A 21708-nucleotide genomic window follows, 5' to 3' on the forward strand; every position below is an offset into this window, starting at 1 on the left:
CAGAATCAAGAGCCCAGAAACCAGACCGTGTGTATTTGCAAACTTCATTTATGACAATGGTGGCATTGTAGTTAAGTGGGGAAATGATGGATTATCCAAAAAATGGCATCGAGACAAGTTATTATTCAAATGCAGAGAGAGAGAGAAAACTGGATATTCCACATCACACCACACACAAAAATTTGTTCCAGATGAATTAAAGACATATGTAAAAAGGACATCTTCAAAGCTTAAAAAGAGAGAGAAATATCACTACAATGTTGGAGCAGGCAAGGGTTTTGTTTTGTTTTGTTTTAATTCAAATGAAAAACACTAACCAAAAAGGGAAGAGGTTAACAAATTTAACCAAAAAATGGATTACACACAAATAAGTAAAATCTACTATGGAACACAGTGGGAGAAAAGCCTATTTTTTCTCCAGGAAGAAGAAATCAATGGGAAACTGAAGGAAAAACAACCACAAAAACAGTACAGGAAAGTCAGTCCAGTTATAAAGTCAACAGGCACACTTTTGAGCAATCTGTGGTATATAAGAGAGAAGATCCCACTGAACTCTGACGAGAACAACTGCACAGGGATTGTGACACTGGAACTAAACAAAGGGTACACAGAATGACAGCACACTGCTTGACTTTGTAATGAATGGAATTAACTTAAAATTCTGTTATTTGATTTTCAACTTTTAGATTGAGCCCTTAATAAACCTCAGACGACTTAGTTATGATCATAGGAGAGAACAGAAATATTATCAGCTTTGATAAAAGTAATGGCACAGATGACAGAAGTTAGGAGGCGAAGGGAGAAGCAGACAGAAGGTTAAAACTTCCTTCGTTTACATAGTAGAAGTCAAAAGAAGTTACAAGAAATAGAAGTTTAAAAATTACATTCAAGAGTACAAAGGTAACTGATTTTTAAAATGGTGATATAATTATGAAAAGATGAGGTGGGTTGATATGTAGAGTTATAAATGAGGTTGGTCCCTTACACCACAGAAGGAATTCAATAATGTCCAAAACTGATAGGCCAAGAAATGGTGCTCTGAATATATTATTTAGCGATATGGAGGTATCCATTAGGAGATCTAAAAACCCAAACGAAGCACAATGAAACTGGGGAGGATGTACTGCGTTTTGTTATACGTATTGTTGTATTTTTTCTGTATTACTGAATTTTTAATCTATATGTATGTATTATTTTAATAAATATAAAAGTTTTGAAAATTATTGAACGAAAGAGAAAGAAAAGATCAAGAACTCTAAGAGCTCATTTAATCAAACTATGTAATTTGAGCTAGGTAAAAGAAAATTGATGTCTACTGCAACAGAAAAACTTCTAAATACCCGAGTAAGACTAATAATCAAAAACCTACCAACTTTATCTAGCAGAGTATACTTAATATCATTATTTAATTCAGAGGGAAGAAATCAGTTTAAAAGCTGAATCTTATCCTTCATTGTTTCTCCTCCTCCTTACTTTTCCTCTTCATTTCTCTAGCTTTTTTGTTCCCCTCCAGCTTTCTTTTCCTTAGCAAGAATATTTAACTGAAAATAAAAATAAAACACTAGTTTTATTTATAGAGTTCAGTCTTGTGGTTCCATAATTTTCTCTCAATACAAAAAGAGCAAATTAGGTTGATTTTCATTTCCATGTGGTCTAAACTAACTTTTAAAATCTCTATGGTCATTAACTGTTGTAAAGAAGAAAAGATCTCTACTGCTGATTTAAGGGAAGAACACAAATAACAAAAGACAACCTTGTTAAACCCAGCACACTAATTACTCTTAACGTATTAAAGGGGACTGCTACATAACTTAGGCTTCAGGGCTCAGGAGCTAGGTTTCCATGCAGATATTTATGGTGATTTAAAGAGCTGAAAGCTTTAAGTATTAAGATCCCCAAAAGTAAAGTAAAAACCAGAAGGTGAAATGTTCATGTTAGGTGACATTCGGTTTTGACCCAGAAGAATTCAGCAAGGTTTCCATTTCAGTATAATCCACATCTATCATATACTTACACTATATTTGCAAGGTCAAGTGGTTTCTCTGGTTGTTCAGGAAAAACAGGATGCGGAGGTTCTCTGGTGGGTACACACCCCAAGGATTTACTAATTGCATGGCTCAGCTTCTTTGCAGGGGATTTCTGTGTCAAAGTAGAAAATATGGAAATAAGGAATTGAATTTTCAAAAGAATGAAACAGAATTTTAACTAAGTGACGAGAGCTGTAGAAAATATCTTTGCAAATACAAACTAAGTTGCATTACAGTCACCACTACTGAGCCTTGCAGAAAGGAACCTACGGTTGTTTCAAGGGGTTGTTTCAAGGTCGTTTGTGGCCCTTCGTTTCTGTCCTAACTCCCTCATTTCTACTATGCAGTCACACTATCCAGTTAGTGTTAACTTGCCTTTTGAACATCTCTGTGTGCCCTTTGCAGGAACTCCCTCTTTTGATGCTTCTGGGTCATTCTGGTAAGATGTTATAGTTAATTCCCTGATCAGAGTCAGAAATTCTTGCTAGACTAAAATACTAAAAGGTTAAGATAATGCTGAGAGCTCACGGCTCTTGAATGTTAGCAAATTAGCTGACTAACCCACATCCCCCCAAATATTAAGAGAATATTCCCCAAATGAACATGAAACAGAACATTTGGTGTTAAGGGTCTGGCTATGTATACAGATACAAATGAGTGCACTCACATACACAGGCAGCATCAGATCTGTGACTCTAAATTATGATATGCTGAAGGTACAAAAATAAGTCGGCATACTAATACATTTCCTGGGAAGGTAGAACAATACACACTAAATCCAAAGACTAGCAGGCCTAAGGTATAATAGTAAATATGCACAAAAGTAAACAATATGCCACGACTAAGATATGTAGAATATGAAACCCATATTTAAAGGACACTTTTTAAAAAATTAATTAGTTTATTTATTTATTTATATTTTGGCTGCGTTGGATCTCCATTGCTGCACGGGCTTTCTCTAGCTGCGGTGAGCGGGGCTACTCTTTGTTGCAGTGTGCAGGCTTCTCACTGCGGTGGCTTCTCTTGTTGCAGAGCACGGGCTCTAGGCGTGCGGGCTTCAGCAGTTGTGGCACATGGCTTCAGTAGTTGTGGCTTGCGGGATCTAGAGCGCAGGCTCAGTAGTTGTGGTGCACGGGCTTAGTTGCTCTGCAGCACATGGGATCTTCCTGGACCAGGGCTTGAACCCATGTCCCCTGCATTGGCAGGAGGATGCTTAACCACTGCGCCACCAGAGAAGGCCCCCAATTCCTTTTAAATAATACTGTTATCTGAGATTTTCTTGGCAGGATACTAGTCGCAAAAAAGTTTAAATATTTCATTCTTCTGTCTCTGCAGTGTATTACTGTAGTACTACTTTAATTAGAAAATAGACCTTGTTTGCAGCTGTGTGTCTCATCAGTAGCACATCTCCACTTAACTTTTATATGCTGCCTACATATATTTTAACAGAAAATAAGCCAAAATCTATTTACCTTTAAGACTATATAGGGAAAGTTACTTAATACCTTGTTTCTAACAGACTGAATAATACCATTCTCTTCAGAAACTTCATATATTGGCTCCAAATCACCTACTACCATCCCCTTCAACACATTAAATTGTGGGGGAAATCTATATGTAATCTAATCTCCTGAAAATTATATGAAGCTACACAAAGCAGAAATTCTGAACTTCCCCACAACTGCTCTCCATCATCCCTTTGCGCAATGACTAGCTGTAACATGACTCTGATTCTTCTTCCTCTGCTCCATCTTCTACACTGCCCCAGACATCACACAGTCTTCTGCTTAAAATCTTGCAAAGGCTGATAATCATTTATAGACTAAGATCTAAATCCACGCCATCACAGCTCACTTAGGAGCTTTCATCTCCGGCTCCCCACTCTGTCCTCACCTCTCACCCCACACCAGCATAAACATCAGGCTGCTCAGTTAACCCAATGTACCATGTTCTCTTAGATCTCTGTACCTTGGCACGTGCCTTTCTGAGATCTCCCTTTCCCGATCTATTTCTCTTTAAATTTTCTGCTCATCTCTCAAGGCTGCTTGTTTGCAAGCCTCCCTTCCCCTACTTTCCTCACTGCTCCGTAAGTCGGCACCCCTCTTTCCAAGCTACCCACTCGCCAAGTACACATTTCCACTGTTGCACTGTTCCAATGCTACGCTGCACTTTTAAATTTACATGCCTATCTCTGTTAGACCAGTGGTCTTGAAGGGCAGGATCTACATTTTACTCATCTGTGTATTTCCAGAACCTGACCTACACCAGAATATGTTATTTGAATAAATTATTTGCCTAGATGAATTTTCTAGATTGCTTTTTCCTGGCTAAACCACATAAGCTTAATTTTTTTGAGAGTTATGATATGAGTAGGAGACCATCAGAGGACACCAGAGAATATCTTAATTCACCTTTACAACCAAACACTGCATGTGTAATCCATGTACTCATTTCGTGATTTTTTGCTACATCTGAGAACCACCTGGGCCATTAATTCATGCATTCTATGTGAGATGGATTATAATAGCCATGAAATCACAGGTTTCATGTGTATATTTTACCATAAACATTAAAATAAGACTGTTAAAATAAAAAATGTTTCCCTTTATATCACCTAATATTCTCTAGCAGCATGCTTGTTGTGCTTTCAAAAATACTGCTCCGAGTCAAGGTTTAAGATTAGATCCCATTTCAAGTCTCAAAAAGAAAGAGAGAAAGGTAACATCAATGCATCAAAGCCAATTCCACGTAGAGTACATCAAGAGATGCTTGATATGTATGGGAAGGAGAAAAAGACTGGAAATAAACATATATAGGAATTATCTAAGGGCTAGGATCAAACCAAAAAGAACATTATCCTGAAAATTTAAAGATAATGCATTCAATTAGGCTGTCTAAATTGGTAGATAAATGATTTCCTTAAAAAGACCTCAATGCATGAATTACAATATGGGCCTAAAGTGATTTCATTGTGGAGCTACGTTAGGAAACTAAGATTAACTAAGTGTGTGAGCAAGAGTTCGAAAACCACTATAAGTGCCGAGACAGGGACATTACCTCTTCCGGCTACTCGGCTCCCAGGACAATGCGCAGGACTTGGTAGTCAGTCACTAAGTATTTACAGAAGTGCAGGGAGTGAGGGAGGAAGAAAAGCAATCCAGGTGTAGGGACTGGTGACTCCACACTTCGTTTAAGCCGCTAGGCCAGAGATGTTCTGACAGGTCTTTGTACCTTTCCCCTCACTTGAACCCTCACACTGATATACGGGGACGCCTTAACCTAGAAAATCAGATCTCCTCCAAACCCTCTTAGGCAATGATTTTCAATCTTTGTGCATTTTCAATACCTTCATCCACTTTACCTAATTTCAAAACATTTCCTACCATCTCTTAAAAATATTACAGGTCACATAATTCAAAAAGAGACATGTACCACAATGTTCATTGCAGCACTATTTACAATAGCCAGGACATGGAAGCAACCTAAGTGTCCATCAACAGATGAATGGATAAAGAAGATGTGGCACAGATAAACAATGGAATATTACTCAGCCATAAAAAGAAACAAAATTGAGTTATTTGTAGTGAGGTAGATGGACCTAGTCTGTTATACAGAGTGAAGTGAGTCAGAAAGAGAAAAACAAATACCATACGCTAACACATATATATGGAATCTTAAAAAAAAAAAAAAAAGGTTCTGAAGAACCTAGGGGCAGGACAGAAATAAAGATGCAGACGTAGAAAATGGACTTGAGGACACAGGGAGGGGGAAGGGGAAGCTGGGGTGAAGTAAGAGTAGCATGGACATATATACACTACCAAATGTAAAATAGATAGCTAGTGGGAAGCAGCCGCATAGCACAGGGAAATCAGCTCGGTGCTTTGTGACCACCTAGAGGGGTGGGATTGGGAGGGTGGGAGGCAGATGCAAGAGGGAGGGGATATATGTATACATAGAGCTGACTCATTCTGTTATACAGCAGAAACTAACAACATTGTAAAGCAACTCTACTCCAATAAAGATGTTAAAAATAAATAAATAAAATAAAGTAAGGTCACCTTGGAAAAAAAATTACAGCTTACATTAAAAAAGAATACTTCAAAAGTATATAAAATGTGGGTGTACAGTCTAAAAAGTGATAAAACAAATACCCATCTACCCACTATTCTGCCTGAGAAATATACCATTATGGTCACTTGGAAGCCTGGCTGTGAGCCCTTATCTAATACAGCCCACTCCCACCATACCCGCACCTCTCCTGGTTATCAGTATCCTGGATTTTGTACTAATCATTTCCTTGAGTTTACTATTTTAGCAATTATGTACTATAAAAAATACATGATTTATTTAATACATGCTTAAAACCTATATAGATTTACATATATATTTTTTCTGCAACTGGCTTCTTTTACTCAAAATTATGTTACAATTCATCCATGTTGATGCATATGTTGATAAAATTCACTCGTTTTTTCATGGCTTGATTGTATTTCATTGCTCAGTTACATCATAATTTATATATTTGGGTTGTTTCCCTTTGTTCCCTCTCAGTCACAATGCTGCTATAAAACTTTCTTGTCCGTGTCTCCTGCTGGCCATGTAAAAGAATTTCCTAAGAGTGGAATTATTGGGTCATAAATTATGACATTCAGTGTTACTAGGCACTGCCAATTTGCTTTTACAAAGTGGTTATGCTAATTTCCACTCCCATCAGCTATGTGAGGGACTTCCTGACTCTACATTCTGGCCAACCCTTGTTACAGTCAGACGTTCTAACATTTGCCAATCTGGTGGGTGACAAATGTTATTGGGCTTTTAATTTGCAATTCCCTTATTACTAGAAATATTGAGCATCTTTTCCAATGTTTATGGGCCATTTGTATTTCTTTGTCTGTGAAATGCCTGTTCCTGTCTTTGGCGTAGTGTTTCACTGGGTTTGTCTTTATCTTACCGATTTGTAAGAGTTCTATACATTTTTGTATTTTAACCGTACAGAAGTTATATCTGACAAACAACTTTCACTTTAAGGTTTTTCACTCTATTGTTTTTAATGAATGGTCATCTTTAAATACACAGTAGTCCCAATTTATTAATCTTTTCTTTCGTATTTTGTGCCTTTTGTATCTTAAGAAATATTCCCCTCCCTGATGTCATAACGATATCCTCCCAGATTGTCTTCATTGTTCCATAGTTTTTATCTTTCATATTTAAGTTTGAATCTACTTAGAACTGATTTCTTTGATAGGTATAAGGAAATAATCCAATTGTATCCAATATGGATAATCAGTTGCTTCAGGATCACTTAATAAACAATCCATTCTTCTCCTACAAGATAAGATATTCTACTTCTATCCCTGTACCAGTATCATGATGATTTAATTGTTACAGTTTCCTCTTATCTTTTCAGGTAGTACCAGTGCCCCAAACTTTCATTCTTCATTAGGAGAGTCTTTGTTATTCTTGACCCTTCACACTTCCAATTAAATTTTACAATCAGTCTGTCCATTTACCGCAAAAGAAAAATCCTGTTGGGATTTTGATGGGAACTGATCGAATATATAGACAATTCTGGAGAGAACTGACATCTTCACATGTCAGTTCACACACTGAACATTCCTTTCCGTGTATATGTTCATCCCCTCATGTATTTAGCCTCTTTTTTTTTTTTTTTTTGGCCACACCACGCAGCTTGCAGGATCTTAGTTCCCTGACCAGGGATCGAACCCGGGTCCTTGGCAATGAAAGTGCGGAGTCCTAACCACTGGATCCCACTAGGGAATTCCCCTAAGCCTTTTTAAATATCTTTCAATAAAGTTACAGATTCTTGTTTATAAAGGATATATGTATCTGTTATTTATTTCTAGTTATAGAAAGATTTTATATTCAGAAACCTTGCTCTCTTATTTTTAAAAATGTTGGTAAAATACACATAACATAAAATTTACCATCTCAACCATTTTTAAGTGTACAGTTAAGTATATGGGCCATTTATATATCATCTCTGGAGAAATGTCTATTCCTTTAAATAATTCCTTTAGACCAATTTTTTAATGGGTTATTTGCTTTTTATTGTTCTTAAGTTATAGGAGTTCTTTATATAATCTGAATATGAGCCCCTTATCAGATATATGATATGCAAATATTTTCTCCCATACCATAGTTTGCCTTTTTACTATGTTGATGTGTCCTTTGATGCACAGGAGTTTTAAATTTTGATGTAGTCCAATTTATCTATTTTTACTTTTATTGCCCCTACTCTATTTTAATTCTAATGATTTGGAGATTCTTTCAATCTTTCTACATTAACAGTCATAGGTAAATAATGATAACTTTGCTTCCTTCCAATTAAAATACATTTTATCTCTTTTCCTTGTTTATTCTGCTGCTTTAGGACCTCCAAGAAAATGTTGAATAGAAGTGGTGATAGCAAGCCTCCTTGTTTTGTTTTCAATCTTAAGATTTCAATCTCAAAACAAATACTCCTGACATTTCATCAGTAAATATAATGGATACTATGTTTTTATAAATATCCTATATGTATTAGGTTAAGGAAATTCTTCTTCCCCTAGATTGTTAAAGTGCAGTGTTTGTCTGTGTGGATATGAGGTTTTAATCACTGTTTTACATGTCTTTTGAGATGATTATACAGATTTAATCCATCAACTTATGAATATGGCTAAATTATAATAATCTATCTTTAATTGCTGGAATAAAACCAGTGTGATTATGATCTTTTGTATACACCGCTGAGTTGGGTTTCCTAATACTTTGTTTAGGCTTTTATTTGCCTTCATTAGAATGGCTTGTAATTTTCCTTTCCTGTTGTCCTCGTAAGGTTTTGGTACCAAGGTAGTTCTAGCCTCAAAAATGAAATCAGAATGCTCATTAGTTTTTCTAGAATTTGGGAGATTTTTATAATACTGGAATTCATTTCTTTGAATGTTTGTTGAAACTTATGTAAAGTCACTCAGGCCTGGTTGTTTCCTTTGTAGAAATATTTTAAGCTACTAGTTCAAATTCTTTAATGATTATACTAATACTTGCAGGTTTTATTCTATCTTAGATCAGTTTTGGAAAGCAAGGTTGTTTTAGGAGTTTGTTCATTTCAACTAATCTTTCAATAACCAATGTACAGTTGTTTTCTTATCTTTTTGTTATTGATTCCTAGCTCAAATGCACTATAATCGACACTAATTCTTTTCTGAGACTTCATTTATGTGGTCAAGTTTTGTGTGTTTGAAAAGAATGTGCAACCATTAATTGCTGGATACATTCGAATTTTCTACATTGTGTTTTTTGTCTAATGATTCTAACAATTGTTGAGAGAAGTGCGTTAAAATCACCCATTTTAATAATGTATTTTAAATTTCTTATTGTGCTCTTATTAATTTTTATTTACACATTTTAAAGCTATGCTATTAGTTGTATATCTATGTATAACTGTTAATGTCATCTTTTTATCGTTTGTAAACTTTACCTCTGGTGAAGATTTTTTTATTGTAATAAAATATATATAACATGAAATATAACATTTTAATCTCTTTCCTAAAGATTTTTGCCCTGAAATCTATTTTCTGAGGTTAATATAGTTTCACCAGTTTTCTTTTGGTTAGTTCTTGGCTTGGTATGTCTTTTTTTTTCTTTTTTCTTACTGAAATATAATAGACATACAGTATTGTATAAATTTAAGATGTACAGCATAATCATTTGACTTACATACATTACGAACTGATTACCACAGTTAAGTTTAGTGAACGTTCATCACCTCATATAGATACAAAATAAAAGAAAAAGAAAAAAATATTTTTTCCTTGTGATGAGAACTCATAGATTCAAACAGAAACATAAGCCTATTAAATCCCCAAGAGAAGTCAGGAACCTCCTCTAACTCATTTAATGTGAACATTTTACCACCGTCTTAAACAGTATCTGTACTCTCATCCTGTAACTTCAAATCCTTTAACTCTAACCATGCCCCAACTATATTAATGTCATAGTTAATTAGTACTTTAGCTGCATCTTATTTTAAGACCAATAAAATTATTAGTCATTATTATTTACATATAGTGCTTATTTAAATTTACTCACATTTGCCAATTCTGCTGTGCACCATTCCTTCTTATGTTCCATTTCTTCCTTATTGCTTCAATTCATTTTTTCCCCAAAACATATCCTTTGTTAGTTCCTTTAGCAATGGTCTATTGGTGACAAACCCACTGAGACTTTTTCTGAAAATATATATTCCTTCTTTGCTCTTAGATTAGATAGGTATGGAATTCTAGGTAGACCTGTTCATTCTATCCTTCAAATCCTTCAATTGCCTGTCACATTTTCCATTTCCCTATATCTGTGTTCAATATTCTGTATCCCGGTTAATTTCCTCAGACTTATTTTCCATTCCCTAATTTTTGCTGTAGCTGTCTGTAATCTGCTATTTAACCCCTCTATTGAGCTTAACCTTATTATTTTTTATTTGCAGAAATTCAATTTGTTCCTTTTTCATCTTGACGTGTTCCTTTTTGAAATGTCACTATTCCTAGACTTACTCCTTTAATTTTTAAAGTGTACCATTTTCTGAAGTCCTTGGCATACTAAAGCTACTGTTTGTTGTGTTTGCTGATTCTCCCTCATAGTAGATGGTTTTATAATTGAGTTTGCAATATTTGATGATAAGCTCACCTTTAGCAGAGACTGTTTTTTTGTATGGGAGTCCTATTTGTACTATCTCTGGGCCACTGGAATATTTTTAGCCCCTCTTTCACAAGGAGGCGGCCCTTCTCAAATTCCAGCTTTTACAAAAATACCAGTTCTACTCACCTTGAGTGGACCCAAGTTACATTTCCTACTCCATGGAGGCACTAACCCCAACCACTGGCCTAAATCCAGTATCCCATCTGATAAATCCTGGGGACATCACAATTTGGGGTTTAATTTTTGATAGCCAGGAATTTCTCTTTTATTCAAGTTCAATTCTGCGTTTCAGTTTTGTTATATTTCATCCTACATGCATGTTTGTCACTGGGGATGGGAGGCTACAATTAGCTTAGTCTACCTTTACCCTGAACAAGATGGGAAGCTATTGGAGTGTATTGAGCAAGCAAGGATCTCATTTTTAACAGGATCATTCTGGCTGCTATACTTAGAATAAACTGAAGGTAACAAGGGCAGAATCAGGAATACCATTTAGAAAGCCTCGGCAGTAATTTGTAAATGTATAAATTTATACACATATATACATACGTAAACATGCAGTGTTATCAAGAGCAGGACAAACAGGCTTATAACTGATACCAACTCTTACAAATTATACTTTTTAGCATTTTAAATTCCCCACCTATGTCCGTTCCAATGTTGTTTGCCTTGTTTTGTCTCATACTAATATTTTATACTACCTTTTTCATCCCTTTATTATCAACTGTGTATCTTCTCTGAAAGAGCATGTGGTTTTTGTCATTTTGATAAATCTGAGAGTTTTTATCATTTTAGTAGGTGAGTTTAATTCACTTTCATTTACTTTAACTACTGCTACGTATGCTTAAATGTATTCCTAGCAACTTATTTTGTGTTTTCTATTTTACCATGATTTTCTCTTTTTCTCTTTTCCTGTCTTCTATTGGATTGGTCAAGGTTATTTCTGCTACATTTTTTCTTCTAATAGTTTTAAGGTTTATATTTTATATCTAATTCTTCAAGTGGTTACCCTTAAGTTTTTAATGCATATTTAAAATTATAGTTTCTTACAAGTTAGAATTAATTACATTTTATTATCCTCCTCCTGAAATCTTTAGTGTGCTTTTAATTCCCTTTATCACTCCCCCAACCACAAATTCCATGTTGCTATTTTTGTTGATTTAAGTTACAACTTACTAAAAATCGTCATATATTCTATAACCAATATTTATTTATATTCAATATTGTTTTTGATTTCTCTGCTTCCTTTTTTTTCTTAAATCCCATTACTACCTTCTTGGTTCATTTTTTTTTCTTACTGCAGTGTATCTTTAAATAGTTCTTTCAGCAAAGGTCTTTCAAAGTCCTTAAATTATGAAAATGTTATTGTAGTGTCCTTGCTGTTGAAAGATAGTTTGGGTGAGAACAGAATTTTAAGTTCAAATTTATTTTCTCTCAGCACCTTGAAGACATTCTGCTGTTGTTTCTCAAAACCAGTGATAAAGTCTAATGTCATCTGGATTCTTATTCTTTTGTAGACCATCAGTCTTTTCTCTCTACTGTCACCTAGGAATTTCTCTTCATCATTATCACTAGGATGTATGCAGGTGCTGACTATGCTGGTTCTTTTTAAAATGTATTCTCCTTCAGTTAGTAGGCCTTCTACCTAAGGGCTCATACTTTTTCAGTTTTGGAAATTTTTCATACATTATTTCTTCAAACATTGTCTCTTGTCAATTTTCTTCACTTGCAACTCCTATTAGATAAATGTTGGAACTTCTACACGAATCTAAATGCTTCAATCTTTGTTTCATACTCTCTTTTTTTTTTTTTTTTTTTTTATTAAAGGATACTCTCTTACCTCTTGATGCTGAGTTTTGGGAGAATCTCTTGCCCTGATCTTTCAGCTCAATAATCTGTTCTTTAGCTATATCCAGTTTGCAATGCAGCCCATCCGGTGAGTTTGTTTGACAACTACATTTTTCATTTTCATTATTTATAGTTTCATAACTTCCACTTCTTGTATTAATCATGAAAGTCTATCCCTGGTCCTCTAAGAAAATTAGATTGACCTATTTTTAAAGTTTCTTTCTGACTGTTCTACCCCACAGGGTGTAGTTCTGCTGTTTATATTTCACTGTGCTAAGCTTCCTCTGGGTTTTCATGGCCGTGTAAACATCTCCCATGGGACTGCTCACTTGCCATCTTAGCCAATAGTGGCATCCTGGCCAGAGGCCGCATGCTGTATCTGTTCTGACAAAATCAGCAGAGAGCTTCAGGGTCCTGGCAGTAGTGATGGCCTCAAACAGGCAGTGTAAGCAGTTCCTTTCTGCAACTTCTCCTTTAATGTAAAACTCCTTCACTTAAAGATGTTTTATTATCAGGAATATTCCTTTTCTTTTCAATCTTGAAAGGGAATTTATTAATCAAATTAAATCTTTATCATTTCTATGGGTTTGGTGCAGAAAGGGTAAGAGGGAGTATGTGTTTGGTCAACCATCTTGAAACTGGATCTACTGCTTCTCTAAATATCATTTCCCTGCATTCTCTTCAGCCTCTTTCTGGAGTTCATATTAGATGGCATTCCTCAATCTAACTTCCATGTCTTAATTTTTTTTCTATTACTGTATCCTTCTGTGATGTGCTTAGGAACAATTCTCTGCTCCAGTATCCAGCTCACAAATCTGCTCTTAAGCTACAGACCCAGTTAATCAGCACAATTAATGAATTCCTTATTTTGACAATCAAAATTTTAATTTCCAGTATCAGTACTTAGTTTTTTTTTTTTTTTTTTTTTTTTTTTTTTTTTGCGGTACGCGGGCCTCTCACTGTTGTGGCCTCTCCCGCTGCGGAGCACAGGCTCCGGACGCGCAGGCTCAGTGGCCATGGCTCACGGGCCCAGCCGCTTTGCGGCATGTGGAATCTTCCCGGACCGGGGCACGAACCCGCGTCCCCTGCATCGGCAGGCGGACTCTCAACCACTGCGCCACCAGGGAAGCCCAATACTTAGTTATTTTTGGTAGATAAAATAACTGCTCATATCTCTCCAAGAGTTCAACTGTACATATTTTTAAATCTAGTTCTGCTTATTCTATGAATTCTATGTCCAAAATAAACTCTGTTATCTCCTTTGCATGGCAGTTTTTAGTGATTTTTAATGAAGTGCTCATCTTTGTAGTTAAGGCTCTCTGTTGAGACAGTCTACACTATCTGTGTGCACTGCTTACCTGGAGGGGAGAAGTAGGACTTGTTTTCAGTGAGAGTGAAGGAGGGACAGAAGGTGACACCTCATGGAAAAGCTTTCTAGTTAGTCTTATGAACATGGGACCCCTATTCTCCTGGAATTCACCAAGCACCTGGACCCCAGCCCTGCCTCTCCAACCTAAGGTCCTATGTACACTACATCTGCCGGCGACACCTGCATCACCAGGCTATAGTACCAGAGTCACTCTGTCACTTGCCCTGAGCACCTCTCAGCTGCCCATATCAACTTTCCAAGCAGGAGCATTCTAGATGCTACTCCTATCCTGAGAAGCAATAGTTTCCTGCCCTTGTTTTGAAACAAGGTTTTCTTTGGTAAACTGATCCCATACACTTTTCATGGGGGTTCTGCACATCTGGGACCTGCTGTGGGTTTTCCTTCTTTTTTTCCCCTCTAGTGTACTTGCAAATTATTTTTAAAATTCTAATCTATCATTTCTAACTATCTGAGGCAAGATGGAAAGGTGATAGCATGTCCTCAAACCATCACCCTGAAATGGAATTCCCAGTTCTTTTTTGTTTATTAAAGTTTATTTAAAATATATTTTGAAAATTCATAATATCCCTTATATTATTTTTTAAAGGATTCAGAATAACAGCTTTAGAAAGTAAAAAATTTACAGTTGCTAAGCTCCAGTTGAACTTAATTTGTAAAGCTATAATTTTGACTGATTAATGTATGAGAGAAATGTAATCCATGTAATTTTTATTACTCTTCCAAGATTTGAGAGTATGAGCTCTCTGACAGTTATGAGAATATAGCTAGGTAGAATAAAAAGTAATCAGTTCACATATGGCTTCTGAAACATGCTTATAAATTACAACCTCTTGACCCACAAAAAAGGAACCACCGTTATCTCAAATGGTTCAATGATAGCTGAGGCTGGAGTTATGTAAAGAACAGCAGTAACTTGGTTTTTGAGCAGCAAATCGTTTCAGCCTCCTTTTCAGGAAAAAAAAAAACAAAAAAATTCCAACAAATACGGATTTGTTGGAATTCAACATCAACAGACTGACACTGCTAGGTGTGCCCTGACAGCCAATATAGTATTTATGGTTCCATACATACCAACCCTGGGTGTGGGAGGGGTACCCTTGAATTACCGATAATTGCCACATTAAGCATAAATAAGTTACAACTGAAAAAGCTGTCAATGTGTATAGGCAAAAACAAAGTTCAAGGCCAGACTTTGCTCCTAACTGAGCTGTGATATCAACCTGGCCTGGCATCCCATTTTGTGTTGGAACTCTTACCAGAATGTACAACAGGGGAAATGCTGCACTGAGAATTGGACTGCCCTTTAAAACATCAGTTTGATGACATGGACAGAATTTCCTTTCTCAATAGATTTAACTGGCAGTTCATATTCCCATCTTCTTCAAACAATTTGTTAAGAGTTTTGTGGCTCTGTAAGAGAATTAAAAGTAACATATTCCTTACAAATGAAGATGTGAATACATGGTAAAGCTCATACACAGCTGGTGGGAGTGTGAAGTAGTAAAGCCACCTTGGAGAGCAATTCAGTAAAATCTAGTAAAAAATACACACTCCTCTGGACTAAGGAATTCCACTCCTAAAAATTACCCTAGAAAAATTCCCCAGGCTGCACAAGATGACCTGTACTAGAACATCCACTAAAGCTTTGTTTGGAAAAGTAGAAAATTAGAAACAAGTTGAATGTCAATCAACAAGAGAATAAATAAAATGTGGCATATTTATAGAATTGAATTTTATATGGCATTGAAAATAACCATATCAACATGGAGATCATTTTACAAACAATGTAGGTGAACGAAGGAAGCTGCAAGAGGATATATGTAATATGACACTATTTTGATAAAGTTTAAAAATATGAGAAACAATGCTATATATATATATATATATATTTTTTTTTTTTTTTTTTTTTTTTTGCGGTACGCGGGCCTCTCACTGTTGTGGCCTCTCCCGTTGCGGAGCACAGGCTCCGGACGCGCAGGCTCAGCAGCCATGGCTCATGGGCCCAGCCTCTCCGCGGCATGTGGGATCTTCCCGGACCGGGGCACGAACCCGCGTCCCCTGCATCGGCAGGCGGACTCTCTACCGCTGCGCCACCAGGGAATCCCAATGCTATATATTTTAATGGCCACATACACATGTGTAATAAAAAATATGAAAATATCAGTATGAATGGAAATATTGAGTACTAAATTCAAAATAGAGGTTACCTCTGAGGAGGGAGGAAAATGGGTATATACTATGGACCTCTTTCCACATCTGAACATATAAATCTATTTCACTTATTTTGACTGCTACACAAAATTCCACAGTTATAATTATATATATGTATGTATGTATGTATATATACCATAATAAATTTAGCCATTTTGTTACTGTTGGAGATTTTGGCCATCTCTTCATACCAAAATCCTAATATACTTGATGCAAGGGTCTTTGTGGGAGAATTCCTATATGGGGAATTGCTGAGTTAAAGTTTATATGCATTTAAAATTTTATTTTTCAAATATTGTATCAATTCACACTCCTACCAACAATCTTCTAGAGTCCTCTTCTCTACACACTCTTGCCAAAATTGAATATTATCAATCTCTCACACTTTTTCAAGTCAGGAAGACATTCCCATGATCAAAAGTAGTTTAAAAACTGGAACAAGTGGGAGATGCCAACTTTATAATGTTCTTTAACAAACACAGGGGTATATAGGCTAATAACATACTAAGGAATTATGAGATAATAGAATATACAGACAAATGAACAGATAACTATAATAGCATGATAAGTGCCTTAAAAGAGTTATTCAGCGTGCCACAGCAGAGCATGAAGAGACATATAAATCAGCTTGGGGATCAGGAAAAGAGGCAATGGCTGAGCTGAACCTCAGAGGCTGAAGAGAAGTTGGCATGGGAAATTTGGGAGGATGGGGAGGAGAGGAGACAAAGGGAGATAGAACAACAGATTCAGAGACATAGAAGTAAGAAAATGTGGTAGAACAAGCAACTGGAAATAGTTCAATACTGTCATAGTGCTGCCTGTGAGTTAAAGCCATACATAAAAGTCCAAGTCCAAAGACAAAACTGAAGACACTTTCAAAATGTTACTCCATAAGATAAAACCCCAGTGTGTTACAAATCATCTCTGATTTAGAAGCTGCTTCTAGAATACATTGAACAGATAGTTCTCTGGCCAAATGCAGCAACAGATTGCATGGCAGGATAGAATGAGGAAGGAGAAGTGTGACCAGTACTTCAGGTCTGGGTAAACAAAGGGTCTAGTCAGCTAAGACAAAAAGGAGCAGAGCACTTGAGTACGATGGAAAAAGATTTACAGGCAGCCAAAGTCCCACAAAAGGGAGGCTGGAGGTTGGAGAGAGCATGAAGGTTGGAAAACCAAGAAGACCCACCAAAGTGCTTCTTTGTATAGCAGCACTCTCTGGGGCCTGGAGCAGAACAGGCACTAGAAATGTTTACTGAACGATTACCAGGGCAGAAAGCTCTTTGCCTGGCTGAAATTTCCCCCTGGATGATGACACCTGGGCACCGGCTATCTCCAAAGGCTGTCACAAACACTGCCACAGGTGAAGGCAGGAACAGAGCCAGAAGTCAATTAACGTCACACATGATACAGATGCCCCACAGCCAGGAACCGAAGACCACCACCACTGTTACTTAGCTCTGAAACAGTGTCTCCCAAAACTGTCCGAAGATTAAAAAATTCCTGGGGTGTTTGTTTCAAAATGAAACAAAACAAAACAGATTCCTCTAACTCAACCCAGACCTACTAAGTTAAAATTCCCAAGGGTAGAGACCTGGTACTCTGTATATTAAACAAGCTGCCCAGCTGATTCTTTTCAAGCCATTTTGGGAAGCACTGATCTAGAAGTTCTTGCCAAAACAAAAAGGTTAAAAAAAAAAAAAAAGGTATAACTACTGGACAATGATTGTTACTGTTTCCCACAGGCAATACAGTTACCTACTTAGAAGTCTAAGAAGATTGACTGAAAAAATTATTAGAACCATGTGTTGACAGAAAAGCTAGTGAGACTTCAAGATGGAAATGTCCATAGGACCACTGAATATAGGAGTCTTAACCTGGACCAGAAGCCTCGGCTGGAATTAAGAACTGCAGAGGGGGGCTTCCTTGGTGGCACAGTGGTTAAGAATCTACCTGCCAATGCAGGGGACATGGGTACGAGCCCTGGTCCGGGAGGATCCCACATGCCGTGGAGTGACTGGGCCTGTGCCCCACAGCTACTGAGCCTGCGCTATGGAGCCCATGAGCCACAACTGCTGAAGCCCAAGTGCCTGGAGCCCGTGCTCTACAACGGGAGAGGCCACCCAATGAGAAGCTTGCACACCGCGGCAAAGAGTGGCCCCCACTAGCCACAACTGTAGGGAGCCCACGTGCAGCAATGAGGACCCAACGCAGTCAAAAGTAAAAATAAATAAATAAATTTATTTTAAGTCCCTGCAGAGGGACTTCCTTGGTAGCCCAGCGGTTAAGACTCCATGCTACCAAGGCAGGGGGCCTGGGTTTGATCCCTGGTTAGGGAACTAGATCCCACATGCCGCAAATAAAGATTCCACGTGCCGCAACTAAAGATTCCATGTGCCGCAGCTAAAGATTCCGCATGAAGCAACTAAAGACCCTGCATGCTACCATGAAGATCCCGCATGTGGCAACAAAGATCCCATGTGCTGCAATTAAGACCTGGCACAGCCAAATAACTAAATAAACAAATATTTTAAAAATAAACAAAAATAAAGTTAAATAAAAGAACTGCATAAATCTACTAGTGTTGGGGGGGTTGGTTGGGGAGGGTCATCTAAAACCTGGTACGCTCAGAGGTTGCAGCAAGAGAAGAAAAGACAGCTCACTGAATCAGTGTGTTGTGCACCTGAAACTAACATAATATTGTAAATCAACTATACTTCAATTGAAAAAAAAAGAATAAGAAAAGCAGCTCAGGAAAGAATGCCAGGGAACACAATATCTGGTTTATCATAGGTAATCAAAAATTTCATAATTGGACATTTTGTAGCCACTAAATGGAGATAAAGGGTAATGAATATACAATACACGTGTATTAAATGTATTTAGAGAAACAGTTCTACCATAAATCTGTATCTGTAGATCTCAGAATGTCCTAGATATACAGACAATAATCACTGATATATCTGAGTTAACGTAGAAACAGACAAGCAATTCACACTGCTGGGCCATACAGATTCCTCTAATCCTCTCTACACATGGAAGCTGGATACACATTCTCCAGTTCAGCTCTGGCAGCCACGTGTAATAATCAAAAAAGATGTAACACTGGAGAAAGGGCTGTGGCTAAGATGACTGCCAGAGGAAACCATTCACTTGAAGAACTGCTTGGTTTCGGTTAAGCCACACATTCTCTGCAATGGAAAATCTCCCTGTCATCTCTTTGCTCTAAAAATAATCAGGCTAGTTGAAAAAAACACCTTATTATTTCATAAACTATACATCAATACTTTGATAAGTATCCATCTTTTTAACCAGCTGGGTCCATTTCAAATGTTCTGCTTTCAAACTCAGCACTTCTGCAGCTGTAAATGGGTTTAAGAATACACAGTGCATCCAATACCACAGCAGAACAGGGGCAATATTCAAACACTGAAAAGAACAATATTTAAAATATCTCACTCAACCTCCTGAAAATGCTGATAAATGCTGTCAGGATACCTCTAGCCTATTCCTTTTATCTCTTGGATGGCCTAAGAAATTCATAATTTCAGAGGGAAGGCCTTGGTCAGCGAAGCAGTCAGTTTAGCTGTGGTCAAGAGAACTTCAGGGCCATCTCCCCAGGTTTCATACCACCTTAACAGGAGTAAAGATGGGAGCCCAGAGCTCTGCTCACGCCTGGCAAGACCCTCTCCCAGTAATACTCACATTGACAGCACCATGATCTGCCTAGGAGACTATCTGGGGCTAATTCCAACACAACCTTTATCATAGGTTATGCCTGTTTCATAAGAAATCCTAGACTCCCCGCTTGGATTCTCATTCTCATAAGGCTCTGCACATAGCCTCACAAGACCCCATCTCTCACTAATCCTCCACTCTCAAATCCTTCAACTTATCTTCATAGTCTACCATCAGCAAAATCCCTTCTCTGGCTGAGAATCCTCTTCTCCGAGTGTTACTTTCACATAGAAACCTGGCTTTCCCTGAAGGCCTGGCTTCCTCTGCAGCCATTCCAGTGGCAGCTGCTTTCTCTCTCATACCCCTCAAACAGCTGGACCTCCAGGTGGGGAGATGTCCTCCCAGAACCTCACTGCCATTCTCAGATTATCTCCCTTTTCCTTAAAACCCCCGTTTTGAATTTCATGTCATCAGACCAAAACCCTAAATATCCCTCTACAGTGGAGTCCAATATACTGTCATAATTCTTGTTGATTTCAACATCCACAGAGTTGACCTTTCCCATATACTATTGTGGTCAATTGAATGGAGGACCTCCCAAAAGATATGCCCACACCCTAATCTCTGGAACCTGAGAATATTGCCCTATATGTCAAAAGAGTAAATATTGCCTTCTATGCAAAATATGTGATTGAGTTAAGGATTTGGAGACAAAGAGTTTATCCTGGATTATCTGGGTAGACCCAAAATGCAATTACATGTGTACTTATAAGATAGACACACAGAGAAGAGAGAGAAGAGGAAGAGGCAATGTGACCAAGGAGGCAGAGACTGGAGTGAGGCAGCCACAAGTCAAGGAATGCCAACAGTCACCAAAAGGTGGAAGAGGCAAAGAACGGTGTGATGGTTAATTCTGTGTGCCAACTTAACCTGTGCTACAGCGTGCCCGGATAGTGGGTCAAACATTACTGTGAGTGCTCCTGTGAGGGTGTTTTTGAATGAGATTAACATACAGATTGGTAGACCGAGTAAAGCGGATTTGTCTTCCTAATGTGGGTGGGCCTCATCCAATCAGTTGAAGACCTGAACAGAATAAAGGGGCTGACCCTCCCTCAAGTAAGAGAATTCCTCCTGCCGGACTGACTTTGAACTGGGATACTGGATTTTCTGCTTTTGGAGTTGAATTGAAACATCTGCTCTTCCTGGGTCTCAAGCCTACAGGCCTTCAGACGGGAACTACATTATCAGTTCTGGTTCTCAGGCCTTCAGACTCAAACTGGAACTACACCCTTGGCTCTGCTGGGTTTCCAGCTTTCTGACTCTTCCTGCAGATCTTGAGGCTTGTCAGCTTCCACTGCTGCATGAGCCAATTCCTTATAATAATCACTTCTTGTATAATTGTAAACCCTTTTGACTCTGTTTCTCTGGAGAACCCTGACTAATATAAATGGATTCTTCCCTGGAGCCTCCAGAGGGAGTATGGCCCTGCTCACATCTTGATTTCAAATTATGGTATCCACAGACAGAGAGAACAGACTTGTGGTTGCCAAGGGGGGGGGCGGGGGAGGGAGGGATGGGCTGGGAGTTTGGGATTTGCAGATGCAAGCTATCACATACAGAATGGATACACAACAAGGTCCTACTGTATAGCACAGGGAACTATATTCAATATCCTGTGATAAACCACAATGGAAAATAACATGAAAAAGAATGTGTGTGTATATATATGTATAACTGAACCACTTTGCTGTACAGTAGAAGTTAACCCAACATAGTAAATCAACTATATGTCAATAAAATAAAATTTAAAATAAAATAGAATTGTGATGTCCATAACTGTGAGAGAATAAATTTGTTTTAAGC

The 21708-nt window shown here is 37.6% G+C and overlaps 1 protein-coding gene across 2 annotated transcripts in view; it reads right to left on the reverse strand.

Moving 5' to 3' along the window:
- Positions 1-21708, reverse strand: part of DTNB (dystrobrevin beta) — a 246682-nt gene that overhangs the window by 120912 nt on the left and 104062 nt on the right. For both annotated transcript variants that reach the window (XM_082672075.1, XM_082672074.1), the window contains one exon: positions 2015-2139. In XM_082672075.1, the coding sequence (XP_082528201.1) occupies positions 2015-2139 (125 nt within the window). The remainder of the gene's footprint in view (positions 1-2014; positions 2140-21708) is intronic.

This window comes from Grampus griseus, assembly GCF_964374135.1.
Source record: "Grampus griseus genome assembly, chromosome: 15".
Taxonomy (NCBI): domain Eukaryota; kingdom Metazoa; phylum Chordata; class Mammalia; order Artiodactyla; family Delphinidae; genus Grampus; species Grampus griseus.